The sequence below is a fragment of the Bufo bufo genome, chromosome 1, assembly GCF_905171765.1.
Source record: "Bufo bufo chromosome 1, aBufBuf1.1, whole genome shotgun sequence".
Classification (NCBI taxonomy): Eukaryota; Metazoa; Chordata; class Amphibia; order Anura; family Bufonidae; genus Bufo; species Bufo bufo.
Window position 1 is genome coordinate 106,138,370 of NC_053389.1, and position 23,892 is coordinate 106,162,261.

General features: G+C 45.9%; 1 protein-coding gene across 1 annotated transcript in view; it reads left to right on the forward strand.

The window, feature by feature from the left end:
* The window catches only part of CFAP74 (cilia and flagella associated protein 74), a 219,403-nt gene that overhangs the window by 163,038 nt on the left and 32,473 nt on the right, over positions 1–23,892 (forward strand). The window contains exons 30-32 of the mRNA XM_040427569.1: positions 122–231; positions 2,586–2,641; positions 8,256–8,375. Of these exons, the coding sequence (XP_040283503.1) occupies positions 122–231; positions 2,586–2,641; positions 8,256–8,375 (286 nt within the window). The remainder of the gene's footprint in view (positions 1–121; positions 232–2,585; positions 2,642–8,255; positions 8,376–23,892) is intronic.

The following is a 23,892-nucleotide window of genomic DNA, read 5'->3' on the forward strand; positions in this document are numbered from 1 at the left end:
TAGGGGCCCAATGCAGAATCTGTAAAACAGAATCTGATTTAATTTTTTTATATTTATGTCTCAGAAAATAAACTGTGATAATGTTGTTTTTTTTTTAACTATTTTACTTGTGTTTCTACAGCGCACACAACACCATGTATCTTGAGCTTCACTGTCCTGCGATAGCGCCACCTTTAATTGTCAGTTCTGAAAATGGACGCCATCTCATCAGCTTTGGAGAGGTCGGAATAGGTATTCAATCACTTGACTGAAGCAGGGACCAATTAAAGGGGTCTCATGCTCCGATGCGCTCCCTTGCCCTGCGCTAAATTGCGCAGGGCACGGGCTCTTTTGTTTATCATAACACACTGTCGGGCGGAAGTTTGTTCGGTAACGTCAACGGCTCTGTTGGTTGGGCTTTAGCGCTTCCCTAGCCGTTTTACTGGCTAGGACAGCGCTAAATCCCACCCATCAGTGCCGGCAACGTCACAGGGCTTCTTGGCAGCCCCATGGAGAGCCCCGATACATCACCGGATCTCCAAAAAATGCCTTTGCCCTGCATGATTTAGCACAGATCAAAGGAGAGCATCGGAGCATGAACTGGGGGGCTGCCGGGGTGAAAATTGAGGTATGTCTGGGTTCAGCTCTGAACCCAGACAACCCCTTTAATGCCTGTGCATTTTCTGACACTTCCTTATAAAATGACCAAAGTAGCCTCATTTTATTGATAGCTGTTGGCACACTTCAGTGAGAAAGTTCCTAACAAGCCCGGCATTTTAAATGTGTATAAATTGCCCTATGCTGGCGTCTCTCACTTTTTTTATGAGTGAAAGGGAGGGGGCGATGTATTTATATTTAGTGCTGCGCTTTACCATAGATTACCAAGTTTAATGAATTTTCAAATAAAAAGCGACAAGCATAACTCTGAATGGCCCAATTACATTTTATGTTAGTGTGTCATCACTTTATTCATCTCCATTTCTGCTGTGTTAACTAGGTGGTATTGACTGTGTCCATTCAAATTACATACGATGGTATGCAATTCATTTGCCGAAAGAAATACCAATATTAGTAACTATCAATAATTAGCGACCTTTTTTAAAAGAGAACCCGTCGCCTCTCCTGACATGTCTGTTTTAGTAACTACTTGCATTCCCTATGGAAAAACAATTGTAGAGCATCTTTTCATATAACCCTGTGTAGTGCCGTTCCTCTATTATTGCTACTAGAAGTTTATTAATTAATTCCTAACTGGATAGTACCAGTTGGGGGTCAGTCCTTGCACAGTCTGACACTGGCAGCAGTGATTGGACAGCGTAAAATGGTGCAGGGACACCCCCACCAATTGGTAACACCCAGTTGGGGATTAATTTATAAATTTCGAGCAGGAATAATAGGAGAAGGGCACAACATAGGGTCATAAGAATACTATTATCTATTAACACAGACATTATGAAGAGAGATGAGAGGTCCTCTTTATGGGGAACCTGTCAGCTGGTTTTTGTGAGAGAGAGTTTTTGCCTGGTCCGGCAGAGGAACAGACTGCTGGAGTTCACCGTATCCAGCATAGCCGGATATGGCTGCTCAGTGCAGGATCCCCATTGATTACAATCGGATCTGACGGGAATCCGGCCTCTTTCCGTCATAAATGCCGGCTTGCAGTTAGACAAAAACTGCAGATCTTTTTGTCCAGCCAAAAGCCAGAATTTATGCTGGATCTCTGTCGGATCCCATTGTAGTCAGTAGGGATCTGGCGGTGCGTGGCCCTATGCAGGATACAGTGAACCCCAGCAGTCTGTTTCTCTGCCGGATCATGCTGTTGGAGTTCACATTGCATATGTGAACTTAGCCTTTTAAAGTCAAGGAGGCCGGTGTTTTCCTCCTTCAAGTCAAGCATTCCCTTTAAGAACTCTACCTCTTGCACTCCGATTGATGTTCCCTATGACAGTGAAGGTCATCCCCTTTCTTCTGGAGATCTTGCAGGGGTGCTGTTCTATTGCATTTCCGATGCATGCTCAGGTATGTTTAGTGTACAGCGCCTGCCTTCGTGGCTTCAGGGTGCATGTGCCGCATGGCGGGAGGAGTGGGTTCTGGCCGGGATGTACTGGCCTTTTTTACTTAAAAAGGCTAATTTGCATATCACGTGAACCTGGATTAAAGTGGATTAAATTTTTAGCGCATTTACAAATTGGAAAAAGGGAACAAGAGGCACCTCAGGAGCAACATGAGCAGATTGAAAAGGTACTGTTTGCACTTTATATCACAAAAACGAGCTGACAGATTACCGCTAACACCAGGTCCTTTGAAAATGATCCATCACCTGCATATTCATGGAGTGTTTTAGGGGAGAACATCTCTGTACATATGGCATCTGATAGGGCATGTCCCAGTTGCTACGATATGGAATCGGTATTGTAACCACTGTTTTCTAGGGATACCGTATGATGGCTCCATGCACCTCACCTTGTATGGAGCAACAATACAGCCATGGAAGGCACTGATGTTTGCATGTGGTTGACTTGAAAAAAGTAGCTCAGCTTTCTATAGACCATGATCGTATTCACCTGCTTGAATAGTACTTTGATTTTGATTTTGATTTCCTGTAGGTCAACGGGTAGTAAAGAGAGTAACGTTACAAAACATTTCCTCTGAGCCTGTGGAAGTATCCTTTAAGTCTTTAGAGAATACAGTTTACAGTATGTGGTGTGTCGGGACCAGTGACTCAGTTCTCGCTATTAACACTTCATCCTTCACCAGAAATGGCAGCAGTTGCTATTTATACAGTATATGCTATTTGCATCATTAGTTTTTACAGATTTCTGGGGCATGGAAACCAACAGTAGCAGGTGTGGTATGCACGAAGATTGGGGACATGCTAATTTTGATATGTAAATGTAATGAAGTGTTATTTAAGCCTACCAGAGTAAAAGACAAGCTGCAGAGTAAGGAATAAGGGGCATGTGTCCCACTGTGTCTCTTTTTGCTAGGTTTCAAGAAACAAGGCTTTTTCTTAATCCCAATCCCGGATCCTTAAATTAAACATGGCAACAATGTAGTGGGTAGTACGTTGGCTCAGTGGTTAGCCTGGGGTCCTGGGTTCGAATCTGACCATGGACAACATCTGCATGGAGTTTGTGTGTTCTCCCCGTGTTTGTGTGGGCTTCCTCCGGGTTCTCCGGTTTCCTCCTACTCTCCAGAGACATACTGATAGGGACCTTACATTGTGAGCCCTATTGGGGACAGTGTGATGCTAATGTCTGTAAAGCGCTGCAGAATATGTGAGCGCTATATAAGTGAGTATAGTATAATGTAATATAATATATAGTCAGTTGGATGATAAAGCATATCTACTATGGATTCAGTGCCAAGTACAACAAACACAAAACCTATATATTATGACCGCTCAGGAGTCCTCGTGTTCATGAGCTCCTGGCTCTCCCTGTTCCCCTTGCCGCTGATTGATAGCTCATTACCTACAGAAATCAGGGGCCCGGGTAGAGCTAGGTGCTCATGAGGAGCTCACGGAGAAGACTCCACCACTTGACTTGTGCTGGAGCTGTTCAATACAGATTTTTACCAAAATGGCTGGGTCATTTGAAAAAGTGATCCAACTTTTTGCTCATGGTCTCTTTGACCAATTTATTCTGCAATCAGATATATCAGAATAAAACTGCTGAGAGAGTCCTCTTAATAGTATGCGTATAAGAGCGCAATAATAATACTGCAGCTGCCCCGGAGCTGAAATTCAAGATGACACTTTGCTGCCTAACTATAGACTGTCTAAGGTAGATGTGGCATAGGAGACCTTAAAGGGAACCTGTCATTAACTTTTCGCTGACCTCACTGAGGGCAGCATAAAATAGTGACAGAAATGCTGATTTCGGCGATGTCACTCATGAGCTAAAAGTATGTGGTTGCTGAGAACCAGCCTCATAATCATTGCAGCCCAGGCCTTGAAAAGAGTCAAATCTACCTGAGAAGAGTCCTGGTTATTCCTAATCTCCTGCTCTCTCACCCATCTGCTGATGATTGGCAGTTATCAGAAATTGGCAGAAAACTAGGTAGAAGACGGTCAGTCATCAGCAGGTGGGCAGGAAAAGAAGGAACTTATGAATAACCGTGACTCTTTTCCAGGCCCAGTCTGCAATAATTGTGATTTTGGTTCTCGGCAACCACTTACTTTTAACTTATAAATGACAGACCGCTGAAATCAACTCACCTGTCTCTACTTTATGCTTCTATTAGTATAATAAATTCTAGATGAAAAAGGGACAAATTTCCTGCGACTGTCACCACTTAAAGGGAACCGATCATCAACTTTATGTTAATGATCGGTTCCCTTTAAGTGGTGACAGTCGCAGGAAATTTGTCCCTTTTTCATCTAGAATTTATTATAAATTGGTGCAAAAAGAATTCCTGCAAGGGCAGATATTGTATAGCCCAAGTGATTATCTTACGATTAAATCATTATTGTTATCCAGGACAACATTAAAAGGAAGGTCCACCTCCATAACCATTTTTTATGGTTTAAGTCAAAGTAAAATGAAAATTAAGCAATTGTACAAATAGTCTTATGTTTCTTTTAGGGATGAGCACAGGGCCGTCTTTAATATTGATTGGACCCTGGGCAAGAATTTACTTGGGCCCCCTGGATCCCGCCTTCCCACACCTTAAAAAAAAGCGAAAATCTTATACTCACCTGTTTCCTTTCACTGGCGCTCACTAGCTGCTGGTACGGCGAGGGATGGTGCAACGCAGACGCGCACACCTCACCGCGTCCTGGCACAGGCAGGCGTGATGACATCATCACGCCTGCCTGCGCTGGGATTTCACTACCAAATAGACCTCAGGCCTGTAGTCTATGACAAGTCTTGTCGCCATCTGCAAATTTTAAGGCACATTGGCGATCATTTTGCTCGCCATCTGGAGCGCTGTATTGCATCAGTGACATGAACACTCTCCACATATAATGATATATTACATCAGTGACATCACCGCTGTCCACATATAATGTTATATTAAATCAGTGACATCACCGCTCTCCACATATAAGTGATATTTTACATCAGTGACATCACCGCTCTCCACATATATGTGATGAGCGGTGATGTCACTAATGTAATATATTACTTACCGGTATATGTGGACAGCAGTGATGTCACTGATGTGATATATTACTTATGTGTGGAGAGTGGTGATGTCACTGATGTAATATATTACTTATAAGTGATATATTACATCTGTGACATCACCGCTCTCCACATATAAGAGGCATATTACATCAGTGACGTCATCCCTTGGCGCTGGGGTGCGCAGCCAGGGCCGGCCTTAGGTGTTCAGGCGCCCTGTGCGAGCTAACCTTGTGGTAGTGTTACCTGCAGTCCTATGTAAAACCACAGATAACACTAGTGCTAAATAATGTAGTAGTGTTACCTGCAGTCCTATGTAAAACCACAGATAACACTAGTGTACATCATGTGGAAGTGTTACCTTCGTCCTTAGTGTGCCTCCCTGTGTCTATCGCACGGACTCCATGCTGGCGCTGCCTCCTCTTCCATCTTCTTCCTCTTGTCCCGCACAGAACGTTCTGAAGCAGCTGCGTCAAGACATAGGAACACTGTGGGCATGGTGATACACACAGGGAGAGACACACACACACACAGGGACGGACACACACACACACACACAGGGACGGACACACACACATGGACGGACACACACACACACAAAGGGACAGACACACACACTCACAAAGGGACAGACACACACACACACAAAGGGACAGACACACACACAAAGGGACAGACACACACACACAGGGACGGACACACACACAGGGACGGACACACACACAGGGACGGACACACACACACAGGGACTGACACACACACACAGGGACGGACACACACAGGGACGGACACACACACACACACACAAAGGGACAGACACACACACACAGGGACAGACACACACAGGGACGGACAGTCACACACACACAGGGACGGACAGTCACACACACAGGGACAGACACACACACACAGGGACAGACACACACACAGAGACAGACACACACACACAGGGACGGACAGACACACACACACAGGGACAGACACACACAGGGACAGACACACACACACAGGGACAGACACACACACACAGGGACGGACAAACACACACACACAGGGACGGACAGTCACACACACAGGGACAGACAGTCACACACACACAGGGAGGGACAGTCACACACACAGGGACAGACACACAGACACAGGGACGGACAGTCACACACACACAGGGACGGACAGTCACACACACAGGGACAGACACACACACACAGGGATGGACAAACACACACACACACACAGGGACGGACAGTCACACACACAGGGACGGACACACACATCAGCAGCAAGGAGTTAAAGTCCAACCCTTAATGGCCCCCAAGATCCCTGGGGGGGGGGGGGGGGTGATGTAGTAGCAGGAAAGCACACGCTGTCCCCCTGTCCTATATGAGCCCCCCCCTGTCCTATATGAGCCCCCCCCTCCCCTGTCCTATATGAGCCCCCCCCCTCCCCTGTCCTATATGAGCCCCCCCTGTCCTATATGAGCCCCCCTGTCCTATATGAGAGCCCCCCCTGTCCTATATGAGAGCCCCCCTGTCCTATATGAGCCCCCCCTGTCCTATATGAGCCCCCCCCCCCCCTGTCCTATATGAGAGCCCCCCCCCCCTGTCCTATATGAGCCCCCCCCCCCCCCATGGCTACCAAATACCTGTAAGTTCTGTTAGTTGCTTGGCTGGCTCAGGCTGTCTGTTGTGGCTGCCGGCTGGGGCTCCGCCTCCTTCTTCTCTCTGCCTGTGCGGCAGCTGCGTCACACTCCAGCAGCCACTGGTCTGCTCTGTTAAAGAGACAGGCAGGCCAGGCAGCAGAGCGGAGCGCAGAGCGGCCGCGGGCCCCGCCCCCTCCTCACTCAGTCTCTTTCTATAGTCCGGTCCGGACCGTGACTTTGTTATGTTACATGGCCGGCGGGCGGCGGCGGCAACAAAATATAGGGGGCCCAAGTAAAATCCAAGTAAAATGCTGCTTGGGCCCCCCAGGAGCAACTGGGCCCGGGGCAGCTGCCCCTTTTGCCCTGCGGTAAAGACGGCCCTGGATGAGCAAATCGACTTCGGATGAAACATCCGAAGTCGATTTGCATAAAAATTCGGTCCAATACCTCACGGAGCGAGCGCTCCGTGCAGTATTAGATTGTATTGACTCTGATGAGCCAAAGTTATTTCCCGAACTCTGGTTCGGTTCCAAGTGGTACCGAGTTCGGGAAATGTTTTTTTTACAGTAAAAATTAATCTATGAAGTTATTACACGAAATCATGCGAGTCTTCGCAAAGTAATAACTTAAGCTCATCTGAAGCAATACATTCTGATACTGTACGGATCGCTTGCTCCATACAGTATTGGTCCGAAGTTTTATGCAAATCGACTTCGGATGTTTCATCCGAAGTCTATTCGCTCATCCCTAGTTTCTATGGTAACAGACTACAAAGAAATTCTGTGTGGTCTGATCCCCATCCCCTACTTCTTATTAATTTTCACTTGGCAAATTAGCAATCAGCAGGAGACAGATGGAATTAAGTATGACTTTAAAGGTCCCTTTACAGGGGACGATATTACAGCAGATTGTCAGGAAGGAAGTGTTCCTTCCCTACAATCTGCTGATCGCTAGTGGAGGAGACCTCTGTATTTACATGCAGCGATCTCCCCCAGAGTATGGGGAGGGGTGATCACTAATGCCATCACTCTTCCCCATAAGGACTGGTTGTTTGCCGGCAGGAGATCGCGTTTACACAGCACGATCTGCTGCCGGTAACACTTTTGCGTGCGCAGAAACGATCAGATTACCCGACAGAAATGTGATCTAGAGGTGGGGTCTGCAACTATCTGACGTTGATGGCATGACTTAGCAATATCCCATCAATGTCCCAGATTGTAATGCCCCTTTAAAAAAATGAAACTGTCCTATTTCTTGAGGCAAACTTTAGCTTCAGTCTATAGAAAAGTTATGAAGTAGCCAAAAAGTTATACTCACTGCCACCAATTATAATGTGAAACTCAGTCTGTAAAATGTGTTCCCATCATCCTGTAAACTGCAGTAACTCAATTTTAAAGATCCTAAAGCTGCAATCCCAAAGCTCTTGATATATAACAGTGTATTGCCTGTAAAAGTGTCAGAGTTTTTGACGTCCATTAAATTTATTCCTTGACCCTTCATTTTCCAAGCCTCGTTTCTCTATTTTAAATCCCTGTGGTCCTTTTGTGTTGCTCAATCCTGTTGGCATTGTGGAACCTGGAGCGAAGTGCCGCCTTCTGATTGCCTTTTCACCTGAGGATGACAAAACTGTAAGTCTTTAGACACCTATTCTTTAGATATATAACATTATTGTAAGATATAGATGTGGGGGGCACTCGCTATCCGGGTGCTACTTTCACACTAGCGTTCGGGGCTCCGCTTGTGAGTTCCGTTTGAAGGGGCTCACAAGCGGCCCCGAACGGATCCGTCCAGCCCTAATGCATTCTCAGTGGAGGCGGATCCGCTGAGAATGCATCAGTCTCGCTCCGTTTGTCCTCCGCTCCGCTCAGCAGGCGGACACCTGAACGCAGCTTGCAGCGTTCGGGTGTCCGCCTGGCCGTGCGGAGGCAAACGGATCCGTCCAGACTTACAATGTAAGTCAATGGGGACGGATCCGTTTGAAGATGACACAGTATGGCTCAATTTTCAAACGGATCCGTCCCCCATTGACTTTCAATGTAAAGTCAAAACGGATCCGTTTGCATTATCATGAACAAAAAAAATAAATAATAATAATTATTATTTTTTATTTTTTTTTTGTTCATGGTTATGCAAACGGATCCATTCTGAACGGATGCAAGCGTTTGCATTATAGGAGCGGATCCGTCTGTGCAGATACCAGACGGATCCGCTCCTAACGCAAGTGTGAAAATAGCCTTAAATGTGTGTGGTTTGTAGAAATGTTGAGGGGTTAGTGGTAAGATTGTGTTATAGGTGAAGTAGTATATAATGATCACACCATAATTGTTGCTATTTATAAAATTATTGTAGATAAAGATATATAAATATATAAATAACTAAAAATGAAAAAAAAAATGAAAAAAATTGAAAAATATATGTGGTAGGCAATTAAGAGTACCGTGTTTGTGTGAGGGGAGGCGGGGCTTTAATTATTTAAACCTGGCTCTCCTGCCCCCACTTGTCGGTTTGAATGCTTTCGAATCGGCTCGTGGGTTGGCTGTCCTTTCAGAGAGGTCGTGTGTCTCGTTGTTAGTTCGTGTGGTCGGCGGCGTCGGGCTCATCGCTGCGGAGAATAGGTAGGCCCGGTGGCTGCACACCCGTCTCGTTATTTATGTCATGTCATGCTGCCGGGCGTGCCCGCCGGTCCCCTGCCGCACCTGTGACTGCCCGCACTTCCGATCCGCTCCAGGCACCCCGCTCCCACATGCAGCGTCCCCCAGGCTAAACTGTACAACAGCCTCCTCACCTGTGGCTCCGTTGCGGCGAGTTACACTCCCGCCCTCATACCATCGCGCGCAGCGCATCTGTCACGCCGGCCATCGGCTCCACAGTGCGGCTCACTGCCCTTCGGCGCTCTAGCAGGTCCTGATCTGAGAGAGGGCGACACCTACAGGCCATGCTGGTACTGCAGTCCAGGTACTGGTCTCCTTGCTCAGCACCAGTGGCTAGGCACTAAGGCAGGCGTCAGTTGAAAAAAAAAAAAATAATATATAAAAATTTTTTAAGTATTAAATAAAAGAGGGTTCAAGGTAGGTAGGGGGATGGCCACTACGCCTTGCGCACGCAGCCTGGCCACCCATAGCCCATACGGTGCGTCGGGAGTCAGTGGGTCGGTTTCGGGCGCAGCCGCGACAAGCCGGTGGTTAGCTAGGGAGCGGTTGCGTGGGTGAAGGGTCACTCACATGTCTGTCCTTGTTTATTCAGGTCCACAGGTGGTTGGCTACTTTGCGATACTGTGGGGTTTGTGGCTGTTATGGCCGCCAGGTGAGTCAGGTGTGGTGCGCATGCGTGGGCCACCCCCCTTTTTACTCCTGCGTGGGCTTGGGGGACTGGGTATGGTGGCCTATCAATGCTCAGGCCACTGGCGCATGTCTTGCAGGGTGGCGCCTACAGTCGTGGCCTTTGGTGGGAAGTTGGAAAAAAAAATATATATATATAGATATAAATTTTGTTTTGCCAGGTCTGTCACAACTACAGACTCGTTATAAAGCCCTGCCACGACTGCAGGCATTTAGTCTGTCACGACTACAGACTCGTTATAAAGTCCTGCCACGACTGCGGGCATCAGTCTGTCACGACTACAGACCCGCTCTAAAGCCCTGCCACGACTGCAGGCATCAGTCTGTCACGACTACAGACCCATTATAAAGCCCTGCCACGACTGCAGGCATCAGTCTGTCACGACTACAGACCCATTATAAAGCCCTGCCACGACTGCAGGCATCAGTCTGTCACGACTACAGACTCGTTATAAAGTCCTGCCACGACTGCGGGCATCAGTCTGTCACGACTACAGACCCGTTATAAAGTCCTGCCACAACTGCAGGCATCAGTCTGTCACGACTACAGACCCGTTATAAAGCCCTGCCACGACTGCAGGCATCAGTCTGTCACGACTACAGACCCGCTCTAAAGCCCTGCCACGACTGCAGGCACAAATCTGTTACGACTACAGACTCATTAAATAGGCCTGCCACGACTGCAGGCATTAGTCTCATGTCAACAGACTCGTGAGGGAATACTACCACGTCTACAGGCGATGGTCCGTTACCGCTACTCTCGATGTAGGGTCCCCTCGCGACTACAGGGGCTAGTCGGTCACATCCACAGACTCGGTCGCACTCCCGTTGACTACAGGCACTGGGTGGGCATCTACGGGTAGTTGTGTCACGACTACGCACGCGGGTCAGCCACGGCCTGGGAGGTCAGCCTTCACGGTCACAGGTAGGTCCGGTCAGGCTTCAGTCTCCCAGCGGGTTCCAGTCATAATAACCAGCCCCTAGGTGAGGGGGGCACTCCCGCACCGGCACACAATGCCAGGGAGCTGTGCTGCTCCTCACACGGTTCAAACCAGCAGGGGCCGGGGCCCACAGTAAAGGAAGGGCTCCCTCTGATCCGGTGCACATTGCCAGGGAGTGGCGCTGCTCCCCGCGCGGTACGAGTGTCCAGCCGGCGGTGGGTCGGCCCTAGCTGAGGGGGGGGCTCCCCCGCACTGGTGCATTCTGCCAGGGAGCAGCGTGAGCTCCCCACGCGGCTGGGGGGTAAAGGCTCCTCATCTTCAATAAAGTCTGGCACGGGCCGCCGTGCCGTTAGGTAGGCAGGGATCAGGGGAAGGAGTACTAGGCTCGGTCAGGGGGAGCAGATCATAGGCGGTGGCTGGCTTCCTGCTGCCGGCCGTACATAAGGTTCCAAGGGGGTTATTTAGGCACAGGATGTTAGTTAGTCCATGCAGGTGATCTGCGTTATAACATGCTCGTACTCAGAGCTGTGCCCATACGGGAGCTGCTTAAGTGGTTTATAGTTTAAAAAAATTTTGAGTCTCTCACGCATGGCTTCTCCGTTTTAGGTTACACATATGACACCTCCATTAGTCTCTCACACATGGCTTCTCAGTTTTAGGTTTACACATATGACTCCGCCATCTGAGTCTCTCATGCATGGCTTCTCCGTTTTAGGTTTACACATATGTCTCCGCCATTAGAGTCTCTCATGCATGGCTTCCCCGTTTTAGGTTACACATATGACTCCGCCATTAGAGTCTCTCACGCATGGCTTCTCCGTGTGAGTTTTACACATACGACTCTGCCATTAGAGTCTCTCACGCATGGCTTCTCCGTTTTAGGTTTGCACATATGACTCCGCCATTAGAATCTCTCCCGTATGGCTTCTCCGTTTTAGGTTACACATATGACTCTGCCATTAGAGTCTCTCACGCATGGCTTCTCCGTTTTAGGTTTGCACATATGACTCCGCCATTAGAATCTCTCCCGTATGGCTTCTCCGTTTTAGGTTACACATATGACTCTGCCATTAGAGTCTCTCACGCATGGCTTCTCCGTTTTAGGTTACACATATGACTCCGCCATTAGAGACCCTCACGCATGGCTTCTCCGTGTTAGTTTTACACATACGACTCCGCCATTAGAATCTCTCACGCATGGCTTCTCCGTTTTAGGTTACACATATGACTCCGCCATTTGAGTCTCTCACGCATGGCTTCTCCGTTTTAGTTTTACACATATGACTCCGCCATCTGAGTCTCTCACGCAGAGCTTCTCCGTTTTAGTTTTACACATATGACTCCGCCATTAGTCTCTCACGCATGGCTCCGCCATTAGTCTCTCGCGCATGGCTTCTCCGCTTTAGGTTTACACACATGACTCCGCCATTAGAGTCTCTCACGCATGGAGGAAAAAAAAAAAAAAAAAAAAAGATTCCTCACCAGGCCCAGCTGCGCTGGGACTAGTCTCTCATCTCACCATAGCTAAGAGACTGATGGCCAATTCCTTGGCCAGTAATACTCTGAGGGCTTACAAGACAGCTTGGCGCCTGTTTCAGAGATATGAGAACACCTACCCGGCCGCTGGCTGGGGGCCTATCACTCACCTATTGGGCTTCGTCTGGGTTTTGCCACTCTCAATTAAACCTGTCCTATAGCATTGTTAACTATACATGGCAGGTATTCAGCACCATTGGTACATGCTACATCCGGACCTACCGTCACTCTTCTCCGCCCACCCGATCAAAGCGGCGTTGAAGGTTTTGCGCAAGATGTCTGTTGTGAAACGACATGTGCGTCAGCCATTTACCGGTAGCTTGTTCAGGCCGTGACAGACAAACTGCAGGGTAAACCGTTCAGGTTAGCGCTCTGGTAGAAACAGCCTTGTACCTGGCCTTCCATGGATTCCTCAGGTCAGGCGAGCTCATGGGCACCAATACGCTGGCTGGGTGCTTGCGGAAAGGTCAGCTCATCCGGCGCTGGTCCATCTATGTCCTCACCTTGGCCTCGTCCAAGACGTCACGGCCGGGGGAATCGGTGGCGGTCAGATACTTTCCCACGGACAGCAGATCGTGCAGGCCTTGGAGGCTTGGCTGCGTAGTATTTAGTCCAAGCGGCATGTTCTCCCGTACTCGAACTAGGCAATGCCCGGCTAACCACCGCGGCCTTTCTTACGTACATTCAGGTTTAGTTGACAGGTTCAGGGGTCGGTCCTCTCTGGATCACAGGACATTCCTTCCATGCATAAGGTGCCAGTACATGTCATCAAACGGTTGGGTCGTAGCAGTTCCGCGTGTAGCATGCGTTATATCCCGGATCCTTATACGAAATATCACTGGCTTTCGAGTTTTGGTTTTGTAGTTTCTGTTATCAAGTTTTTTCAAACTCCTATGCATGGTTCTTTTGGCCCCTTTAGGCTACCCTTCGATAAGCAGTTCCAGCATAACTCTGCTGCTTCTAGGTAGGGGGGGGAGTATAGGCTTAGGTAGGAGACCCTCTCATCATGAGCCGATCCGAGCACAAGTGGTAGGCAATTAAGAGTGCCGTGTTTGTGTGAGGGGAGGCGGGGCTTTAATTATTTAAACCTGGCTCTCCTGCCCCCACTTGTCGGTTCGAATGCTTTCGACCCACCCAGAAGCCCTCCCTTCTTCTCAGGACTCATCATTGGTGTGGCCCCCTTTAGGCTACCCTTCGATAAGCAGTTCCGGCATAACTTTGCTGCTTCTAGGTAGGGAGGGGGGGGGGGGGGGAGTATAGGCTTAGGTAGGGGACCCTCTCATCATGAGCCGATCCGAGCACAAATAAAAAAAAATTGAAAAATATATAAAAAAAGGAGAAAATATATTAAAAAAAGGAGAAAATTATCTTCGGTCCACTTAATATGAAGTGAGAAATAAGAATGTATTAGGACAAAGTTTGCATATTCAATGTTCCTAAAGTCTTCAATTTAACATATGTGTCCAGTAGGGGGAGCTGTTGCAGCTAAAGATGGTTACAGCTGAGGGTGATTGTAGCCGGGAACGATGAATGTGCCGGATTCGCTGGGAGTAAAATGTAAGTACACATGTAGCAGGATCGACATATGAATAGCCTCTATATTCGTAACTTTGCGTCAATACGGGTTAGGTATGTCGATAGAATAAAATGAAATTCGTTGCAAACATTAATATACGGCTAAAAAAGGGAGGAGAGTAGAAAGGTGCTTGATGTAGATGCACCCTATTAGTGTTACGTTACCCGTTCTGCTGCTGTGTTATTCGCCGGCCTTGCTCTACCTGCCCGTGACGTGGCGTCCTACGTGAGCGGGAGCGGCGGTTTGGAGTTTGAAAAAAAGCGTGGGTATTGATGAAAGTCCTCCGATTGATGCGAATCCTCAAATTAATGCGTTCCTTAAAAAGATCGGTAAATGTCTTTTTATTCGTATTTCCAAGTTCTGTTTTTGCGATTTGAAGGGTTTTTGCGATACCTATCCTGCAGCATCGCCACCCTTCAGATCGCAAAAACAGAACTTGTAAATACGAATGAAAAGACATTTACCAATCTTTTTAAGGAACACATTAATTCAAGGATTCGCATCAATCGGAGGACGTTCATCGATACCTGCGCTTTTTTTCAAACTCCAAGCCGCCGCTCCCGCCCACGTGGGACGCCACGTCATGGGCAGGTAGAGCAAGGCCGGCGAATAACACAGCAGCAGAACGGGTAACGTACCACTAATAGGGTGCATCTACATCAAGCACCTGTCTACTCTCCTCCCTTTTTTAGCCGTATATTAATGTTTGCAACGAATTTCATTTTATTCTATCGACATACCTAACCCGTATTGACGCAAAGTTACGAATATAGAGGCTATTCATATGTCGATCCTGCTACATGTGTACTTACATTTTACTCCCAGCGAATCCGGCACATTCATCGTTCCCGGCTACAATCACCCTCAGCTGTAACCATCTTTAGCTGCAACAGCTCCCCCTACTGGACACAAATGTTAAATTGAAGACTTTAGGAACATTGAATATGCAAACTTTGTCCTAATACATTCTTATTTCTCACTTAATATTAAGTGGACTGAAGAAAATTTTCTCCTTTTATATATTTTTCGATTTATTTATTTTTTATATATATTTTTCGATTTTTTTCATTTTTAGTTATTTATATATTTACAACAATTATGGTGTAATCATTATATACTACTTCAAGAGCACAACCCACACCCTTAACACAATCTTACCACTAACCCCTCAACATTTCTACAAACCACACACATTTAACCCGGATACCGAGTGCCCCCCACATCTATATCTTGCATTATTTATTCATCCATTTTCTGCGACACAGGGCTGAGTCGCGTGGGGAGAGCACCACACCACTGTTTCCTATAGGCAGTGGCGTAGCTAGAAATGACTGGGCCCCACAGCGAATTTTTGAATGGGGCCCCCCTCCCCCAGTATTTTTTTCGCAACCCCTTCCTTTCATGCCGCCCCCATTCCTGTGGCTAGTAAAGATCGCTCTCTCAGACCAGGCCCGGCAGCTGTTCCATCCGTTTTATACACTGTCTATACTGTCACTGTACAGGGAGTGCAGAATTATTAGGCAAGTTGTATTTTTGAGGATTAATTTTATTATTGAACAACAACCATGTTCTCAATGAACCCAAAAAACTCATTAATATCAAAGCTGAATATTTTTGGAAGTAGTTTTTAGTTTGTTTTTAGTTTTAGCTATTTTAGGGGGATATCTGTGTGTGCAGGTGACTATTACTGTGCATAATTGTTAGGCAACTTAACAAAAAACAAATATATACCCATTTCAATTATTTATTTTTACCAGTGAAACCAATATAACATCTCAACATTCACAAATATACATTTCTGACATTCAAAAACAAAAACAAATCAGTGACCAATATAGCCACCTTTCTTTGCAAGGACACTCAAAAGCCTGCCATCCATGGATTCTGTCAGTGTTTTGATCTGTTCACCATCAACATTGCGTGCAGCAGCAACCACAGCCTCCCAGACACTGTTCAGAGAGGTGTACTGTTTTCCCTCCTTGTAAATCTCACATTTGATGATGGACCACAGGTTCTCAATGGGGTTCAGATCAGGTGAACAAGGAGGCCATGTCATTAGATTTTCTTCTTTTATACCCTTTCTTGCCAGCCACGCTGTGGAGTATTGTCCTGCATGAAAATCATGTTTTTCTTGAAGGATGCAGACTTCTTCCTGTACCACTGCTTGAAGAAGGTGTCTTCCAGAAACTGGCAGTAGGACTGGGAGTTGAGCTTGACTCCATCCTCAACCCGAAAAGGCCCCACAAGCTCATCTTTGATGATACCAGCCCAAACCAGTACTCCACCTCCACCTTGCTGGCGTCTGAGTCGGACTGGAGCTCTCTGCCCTTTACCAATCCAGCCACGGGCCCATCCATCTGGCCCATCAAGACTCACTCTCATTTCATCAGTCCATAAAACCTTAGAAAAATCAGTCTTGAGATATTTCTTGGCCCAGTCTTGACGTTTCAGCTTGTGTGTCTTGTTCAGTGCTGGTCGTCTTTCAGCCTTTCTTACCTTGGCCATGTCTCTGAGTATTGCACACCTTGTGCTTTTGGGCACTCCAGTGATGTTGAAGCTCTGAAATATGGCCAAACTGGTGGCAAGTGGCATCTTGGCAGCTGCACGCTTGACTTTTCTCAGTTCATGGGCAGTTATTTTGCGCCTTGGTTTTTCCACACGCTTCTTGCGACCCTGTTGACTATTTTGAATGAAACGCTTGATTGTTCGATGATCACGCTTCAGAAGCTTTGCAATTTTAAGAGTGCTGCATCCCTCTGCAAGATATCTCACTATTTTTGACTTTTCTGAGCCTGTCAAGTCCTTCTTTTGACCCATTTTGCCAAAGGAAAGGAAGTTGCCTAATAATTATGCACACCTGATATAGGGTGTTGATGTCATTAGACCACACCCCTTCTCATTACAGAGCTGCACATCACCTAATATGCTTAATTGGTAGTAGGCTTTCGAGCCTATACAGCTTGGAGTAAGACAACATGCATAAAGAGGATGATGTGGTCAAAATACTCATTTCCTTATAATTCTGCACTCCCTGTATATCATTTCATTGTGTAATACTGTTGAGGGGGCCCTGACAAAATCTTTTAGTCCTCCTCCTCCTGGATGGGCCCCTTCTGGGTCAGGGCCCCAAAGCAACCGTTTCCCCTGCTTCCCCTATAGTTACGCCCGTGCCTATAGGTGCAGCTACTAACCCTTCTATAACATTATTGTGCTGAAAGTGAATGTCCAACCTTCAATATCATTTTTAAAATAGGTTCAAGATTGGAAGATCATTAATTCCCTAATATAGGTTTAAAGACGTTAGAGCTCTATTTTTCTGATACAGAGCTCGAAATACCTTGCATTGATTTGACAAATAACATACTGGCTGCCTGCAGCCACCACTAGAGGGGGCTTAGGAGCGTGCTGCATAATATTGTACTGGCCACACATAAAAGTCAGAAAAACCAGGTCATATCAGTCAGGGACGGCTGACAATCTTATGTTGATGGAGACCTCCCTAATGAGGGATCAGCTTGCTGGATTTCACAACTCTTTGTTTCCCTTTAAACTTGAGTGACTTGTTCTCCTTTTCCCATTGAAATAAACATGTATTTATCGCTGTTATTTTATATATATGGCCAACTTTATACACTGCAATAAACAGTGGGCCACATTTACTTTGGTGGATATGCCTAATGGCGTAATTTGCCCTTAAATTTGGTGCATTGTTGGCGCATCTAATTTTAGAGCTATTTATGAAGAAAGTACACCAAAAAGAATATATCACTGAACCCCACCCACCAAGAGGAAAAGGCTTCTAAGGAAAGAGCATGGCTTTTTAGGAAAGGGGACATGGCTTAAGATGCGCCATTTTGTGTCAATATTTGATGCAAAATTCTGTCACAAAGTAAACTACATGGTGGTATACAGTTAAGGCTCTTTTAGATGAGTAGATAATTGTTCAGGCGATTATGGACATGAGTGACCTACCGAAACAACGCCAAGCATTTACTTGCGGTGAGTATTGTGTACAAATTCATTTATGTTCGATCGTATACTCACTTAAACAATGATCGTTGACTGCTGAGACAGGTCTAGTCATCGTGCCTATTGGAGAAAAGGTCACACGATGCACATTAACATTACCACAATTCATTAACGAGAAACGATAATTTACTTGTTCGCATCAACGATTCCACAAATGTTTTTAGTAAAATCGTTCAGACGCTACATACATTCATATGACACCATTATTGTACCCACCATGAATCGCTAGGTAACAATTACCTACTCGTCTAAATGAGACTTTAGACTTGACAGTGTAATGGTGGGCCAGATTTATCATCCTGCATCAACAACTGTGATAAATCTGGCAAACCAGATGACAATCTCTTTCTAACAAAGCTAGAACCAGCCCTGGACCTCACATGGATCCAGAGATCTCCCCATTCATTGCTCTTCTAGATTTATATCAAGCTGACAGCTCAGGGGGCGTGTCTTTTCTGCTGCAGCTAAGGGGGCGTGTCCATGCTCTCCCTATCACAGCTCAGGAGGCAGTTGAAGGATGAAACTGAGCATGTGCAGCCTTCTCAGTGAGCAGGACAAAGAAATAAGAAAAAAACTAACAGCAGGTGGCGCTATACAGATATATTTTATTGAATAACTCAGTGCGTATGCTAAACTTTTTTATTATATTCAATTACAAAAGTATTCAGATCCAAGTGCTGGTTTGAAAAGTGTGGAATATTTTCTGTGGGACAACCGCTTAAGGCTACTTTAACACCAGCGTTCAGGGCTCCGCTTGTGAGCTCTGTTTGAAGGGGCTCACAAGCGGCCCAACGCATCCATCCAGCCCTAATGCATTCTGAGTGGATGCGGATCCGCTCAGAATGCATCAGTCTGCCAGCGTTCAGCCTCCGCTCCGCTCAGCAGGCGGACCCCTGAACGCTACTTGCAGCGTTCGGGTGTCCGCCTGGCCGTGCGGAGGCAAGCGGATCCGTCCAGACTTACAATGTAAGTCAATGGGGGCGGATCCGTTTGAAGATGACACCATATGGCTCAATCTTCAAACGGATCCGTCCCCCATTGACTTTCAATGTAAAGTCTGGACGGACGGATCCGTTCAGGCTACTTTCACACTTAGAATTTTTTTCTAAACTATAATGCAGACGGATCCGTTCTGAACGGATACAAACGTCTGCATTATAGGAGCGGATCCATCTGAGCAGACATCAGACGGACCCGCTCTGAACGCTAGTGTGAAAGTAGCCTTAAATGGATTTTGTCACCAGATTTAACCCTATTAAGCTTGCTGACATTAGCAATGTGCTAATGTCAGCTAAACACCTAACTAGCCTATTCCTACTTGTATCTATGCCCCCGTTACGCCAGAAATCTAACCTTTATAATAGGCTAATTAGCCTCTAGGATCGGGGGGGGGGGGGGGGGGGGGCGTTGTTCCTGCTCCTAGAGGCTCCGTTCTCCCCCCTTTGTCGTCTCCCTCCAAGTCCTGATGGACAGGGCCGGGCAGCGCTCGCATCTGTCTGCCAGCCCTGTGCTCTGGTGAAATCTCGCACCGTTCAGTATTCGGCGCAGGCGCAGTGAGGAAGCTGGCAGCCTGCGAGCGTCTTTCCCTCACCGCGCCTGCGCCGAATACTGAACGGTGCGAGATTTCACCAGAGCACAGGGCTGGCAGACAGATGGGAGCGCTGCCTGGCCCTGTCAATCAGGACTTGGAGGGAGGCGACAAAGGTGGGAGAACGGAGCCTCTAGGAGCAGGAACATCGCCCTCCCCCCCACCCCCCCCCCGATCCTAGAGGCTAATTAGTATATTATAAAAGTTAGATTTCTGCCGTAACGGGGGCATAGATAAAAGTAGGAATTGGCTAGTTAGGTTTAGCTGACATTAGCACATCGCTAATGTCAGCAAGCTTAATAGGGTTAAATCTGGTGACAGAAAACCTTTAAGAAACAAATTAGCACACAATAGGACAATTTAATTTCCTTGAAAATTGATTCGGCCTACTTTCATAGTACATTCCTCACTGCAACTGAAGCAAAAGAAAGATTTCCTGCTGGCAGCCCCACTCTGACTGCAACTGCACTGACACAAAGCAACTGTAACCTGATAACAATTTCTCAAAACAAAATTTCATTTTTGACTAATAATTTATGAACACTACAGCGGTTGACCACTTTGTGGTTATTTCTGACCATGTATATAAGATGACATGTTCTATTTTTTTTTTTTTTGGACTCATTCATACGGTTGTGTGAATGTTGCCTTACTAATATAGCCTTTGTTGATTTTCTGTGCCGTTTGCTCTATTTCATAAATCATGTCCAAGTCACCTTTCCTGTCCACACAGGAGACCTGTCCAAAAATGGCCACATCACTAAGTCTTCTCCACCCAAATACACACCTTTGACATCTGCACTTGCAATGTTGAGAATTGAGTGCAGGTGCAGTGTATTTAATGGAGGAGAGTTATTTTGCTGTTCACATGACCTTCCATCGGCAGCCATTTTATGGACAGAACCTCTGTGTGGACAGCACAAAAGACAGCCAAAAATGAAGAATACCTTATAAAATGGCTCAGAATATCAACACAGACTATAGTAGTCAATGCCATATAGTCGTCTCATAAACACATTGATCAAGAGTAGCCAGAAAGTGACCGGTCCCTTTAATAATAACAACATTGTATGTCGCCAAAGATAGATTTGATTATCACATTTATATTTTATAGTAGAAGGAAAAAAGCAAATCGTATGCTTTGTATGTGTGTTGAATCATTCACTATGAGATTAGACAAGTTTTGGGCACAACCTGACAACGTCTCGGCGGTAGGCTGGAATTGCACAAGCAGTTTTTGAGGCAGTTTTACAACCAAAAACTGTTGATCCAAAAGGAAGGGGAAGTATAAAGGTAGTGCTTATGTGTCTCCTTTTTGTTAGATCCAATCCTGTCTTTGGCTCAGAAATTATCTTGTGACAGTGGCACATGTAGAGGGTGGAGGATATATTAGGCAGCAGGTGAACAGTAACTTCTTGAAGTTGATGTGTTGGAAGCAGGAAAAATGTCAAGATCAAAGGGACTTTGACAATGACCAAATTGAGATGACTAGATGACTTTGTCAGAACATCTCCAAAACAGCAGGTCTTGTGGGGTCTTCCTAGTATGCAGTGGTTAGTACCTAACAAAAGTAGTCCAAGGAGGGTGGCAAGGCTCATTGATAAATATGAAGAGCAATGGCACGCCCCTCTGTTCCAATCCTATAGAAGAACTTCTGTAACACAAACTGCTGAAGAAGTTACTGCTGGCTTTAATTGAAAGGTGTTAGGACAAACAGGGCATCACCAGAAGTGGACCATGAAGCAATCAAAAGATGGTGGCCTGTTTTTTGTTTTTTTTTTGTATTTTATGTGAGTGGCCAAGTGCAAGTTTGTTGCTAAATGGTCCCTAACTTTTCACACAACTTTGCAAAAATCAATAGTGCAAGCGAACCATAAGAAACTTTGTAATATATCTTTTTAGAGAGAAATGTCTAGTTCTAGTTCTCCTGTTATCTTCTCCCTATCCCTTGCTAAATGCTTTTCTCTTTAAAATTTGTCCTGAAGCTGTCCAGGATAGACTAGGTCACTGAAGGATCAGATTACATATGTCAGTACAACTCTATGGTGAGGGTAGATGGGAGAAATGAGCAGGAGATTAGGCTACTTTCACACTAGCGGCAGCCTTCTCCGGCAGGCTGTTCTGGCGGGGGAACAGCCTGCCGGATCCGTGATACCACTAGTGCCCCGTGCAGCCGTGAAGTCTGGCCGCAGCACGGCAAACATGCCGAGAGGCGGCCGGAATAAAACTGCCAGACTTCCGGCGGCACAGTGGACTATCAGAAGCACGGATTCGGCAGGCTGTTCCCCCGCTGGGACAGCCTGCTGGAGAAGGCTGCCGCTAGTGTGAAAGTAGCCTTAGAGATGGGCACAGCAAGAGAGACTGCATAGACAGTTTCTGTCTCGGCGAAAGTGCAAAATTTGTATCCGTTCAAGTCAGTACCTCTCTGTAATGTCCTCCATGATCCTGAGGCTGCTTCTGAGGGAAGGTGAAAAAGGAAGCAGATTCTACTCTACTGTTTGTGTGCAGTGGATGACAGCTAGTTTACACGCACCAAACCTGGGAGAACTGCAAACTAGAGAAAGAGTCTCCAGAGGGACAAACGGCTAAAAATGCCAGATACAAGTGATTAAATGGCCAGAAATAGTGTTATTCCTCTTGTATACACATTTTACTATTGATTAATGCAAAGTTTGTTGGAAGGCTAGGTACACCTTTAACTGGCAAAGAGATGGAGCCAGGATTCACTTTGCGAAGAGACAATGGGAAACCTTGGGACATGGCATTTGTGTGAATGTTATTTTTACACGTATCACCTACCTAAACATTGTTGCAGACCAACTACACCTGTTCATAGCAATTATTTTTACTAATGGCACCATAATGTGCCCTGCCACACTGCAAAAACTGTCCAGAATTAGTTTACCCCTTTCCAGCAAAAGCCATCTTGGACCAAATGCCGAAGCCCCATTTTTCAAATCATGTGTATCTTTATCTGGTAATAACTTTGGAATACTTTTACTTATTTAAGCCATCCTGTGAATGTTTTCTCGTGACTCATCATACTTCATGTTAGTGGTGGGTTTTTTTAGGTATAAAAAGAAATCCAAAATTTACAGAACATTTGGAAAAATATGCAATTCTCAATTTTTTTTATTTCTTTGCTTTTAAGACAAATAGTGATTCCGTGCAAAATGGTTATTAGCATTCACCATATGGGTACTAAAATTTATTGATATTCTGTGCCATTTTCTATATTTCATAAGGTATTCATCCTTGTTAGTCAAGTTTTGTGATGTCCACACAGAGATTCTGTCCATAAGGGTCCATTCACACGTCCGTTTTTTCTTTCCTGATCTGTTCCGTTTTATGCGGAACAGATCTGGACCAGTTCTGTACCCATTCATTTTTAATGGGTCCTGGAAAAAATCGGACAGCACAATGTGTGCTGTCCGTTTCCGTTGTTCCGTTCCGCGTGTCCGAAAAAATATAAAACTTGTCCTATTCTTTTCCGCAAAAATCGGATCCTGGACCAATACAAAGTCAATGGATCCACAAAAAACGGAAGACATTCGTATGTCATTACGTATGTCATCCGTTTTATGCGGATTCCGTTCCTGGAAATTAAATGGCACCTGAGGTAACACATAACTAGACTTTTATTCACTTTTTTTTTTTCAATTTTTTTTTCAAAGAAATCCAAACAACTTTATTTGCTTATTGAAATTTATACATGTTTCGGTTTTTTTTGCGGATCCGAAAAAAACGGATGACATACGGATGACATACGGAAACATTTTCAGGAACAACGGATCGAAAATCGGGATATAGAAAAATACTGACGTGTGAATGTAGCCTAAGAGGGCTGCTGATGGAGGGTCATGTGACCAGGCAAATCACTTAGTCTCCTCCATTTAAACACACTGCACCTGCCCTAAACTCTCAGCATTGCAAGTGCAGATGGCAGATGTGGTGTATTTGAGTGCAGAAAGCTTTGTGATGTGTCTGGAGTTATTTTTGCCTGGTCACATGATGTCACGGTCTCTCCCATGACAGGGGTCAGAAGATCTACAGAAAAGTATTGCAGTAACACATGTTTTGCTATACACATGTTTATTCCCTTTGTGTGTATTGGAACAAAACCAAAAAAGGGAGGAA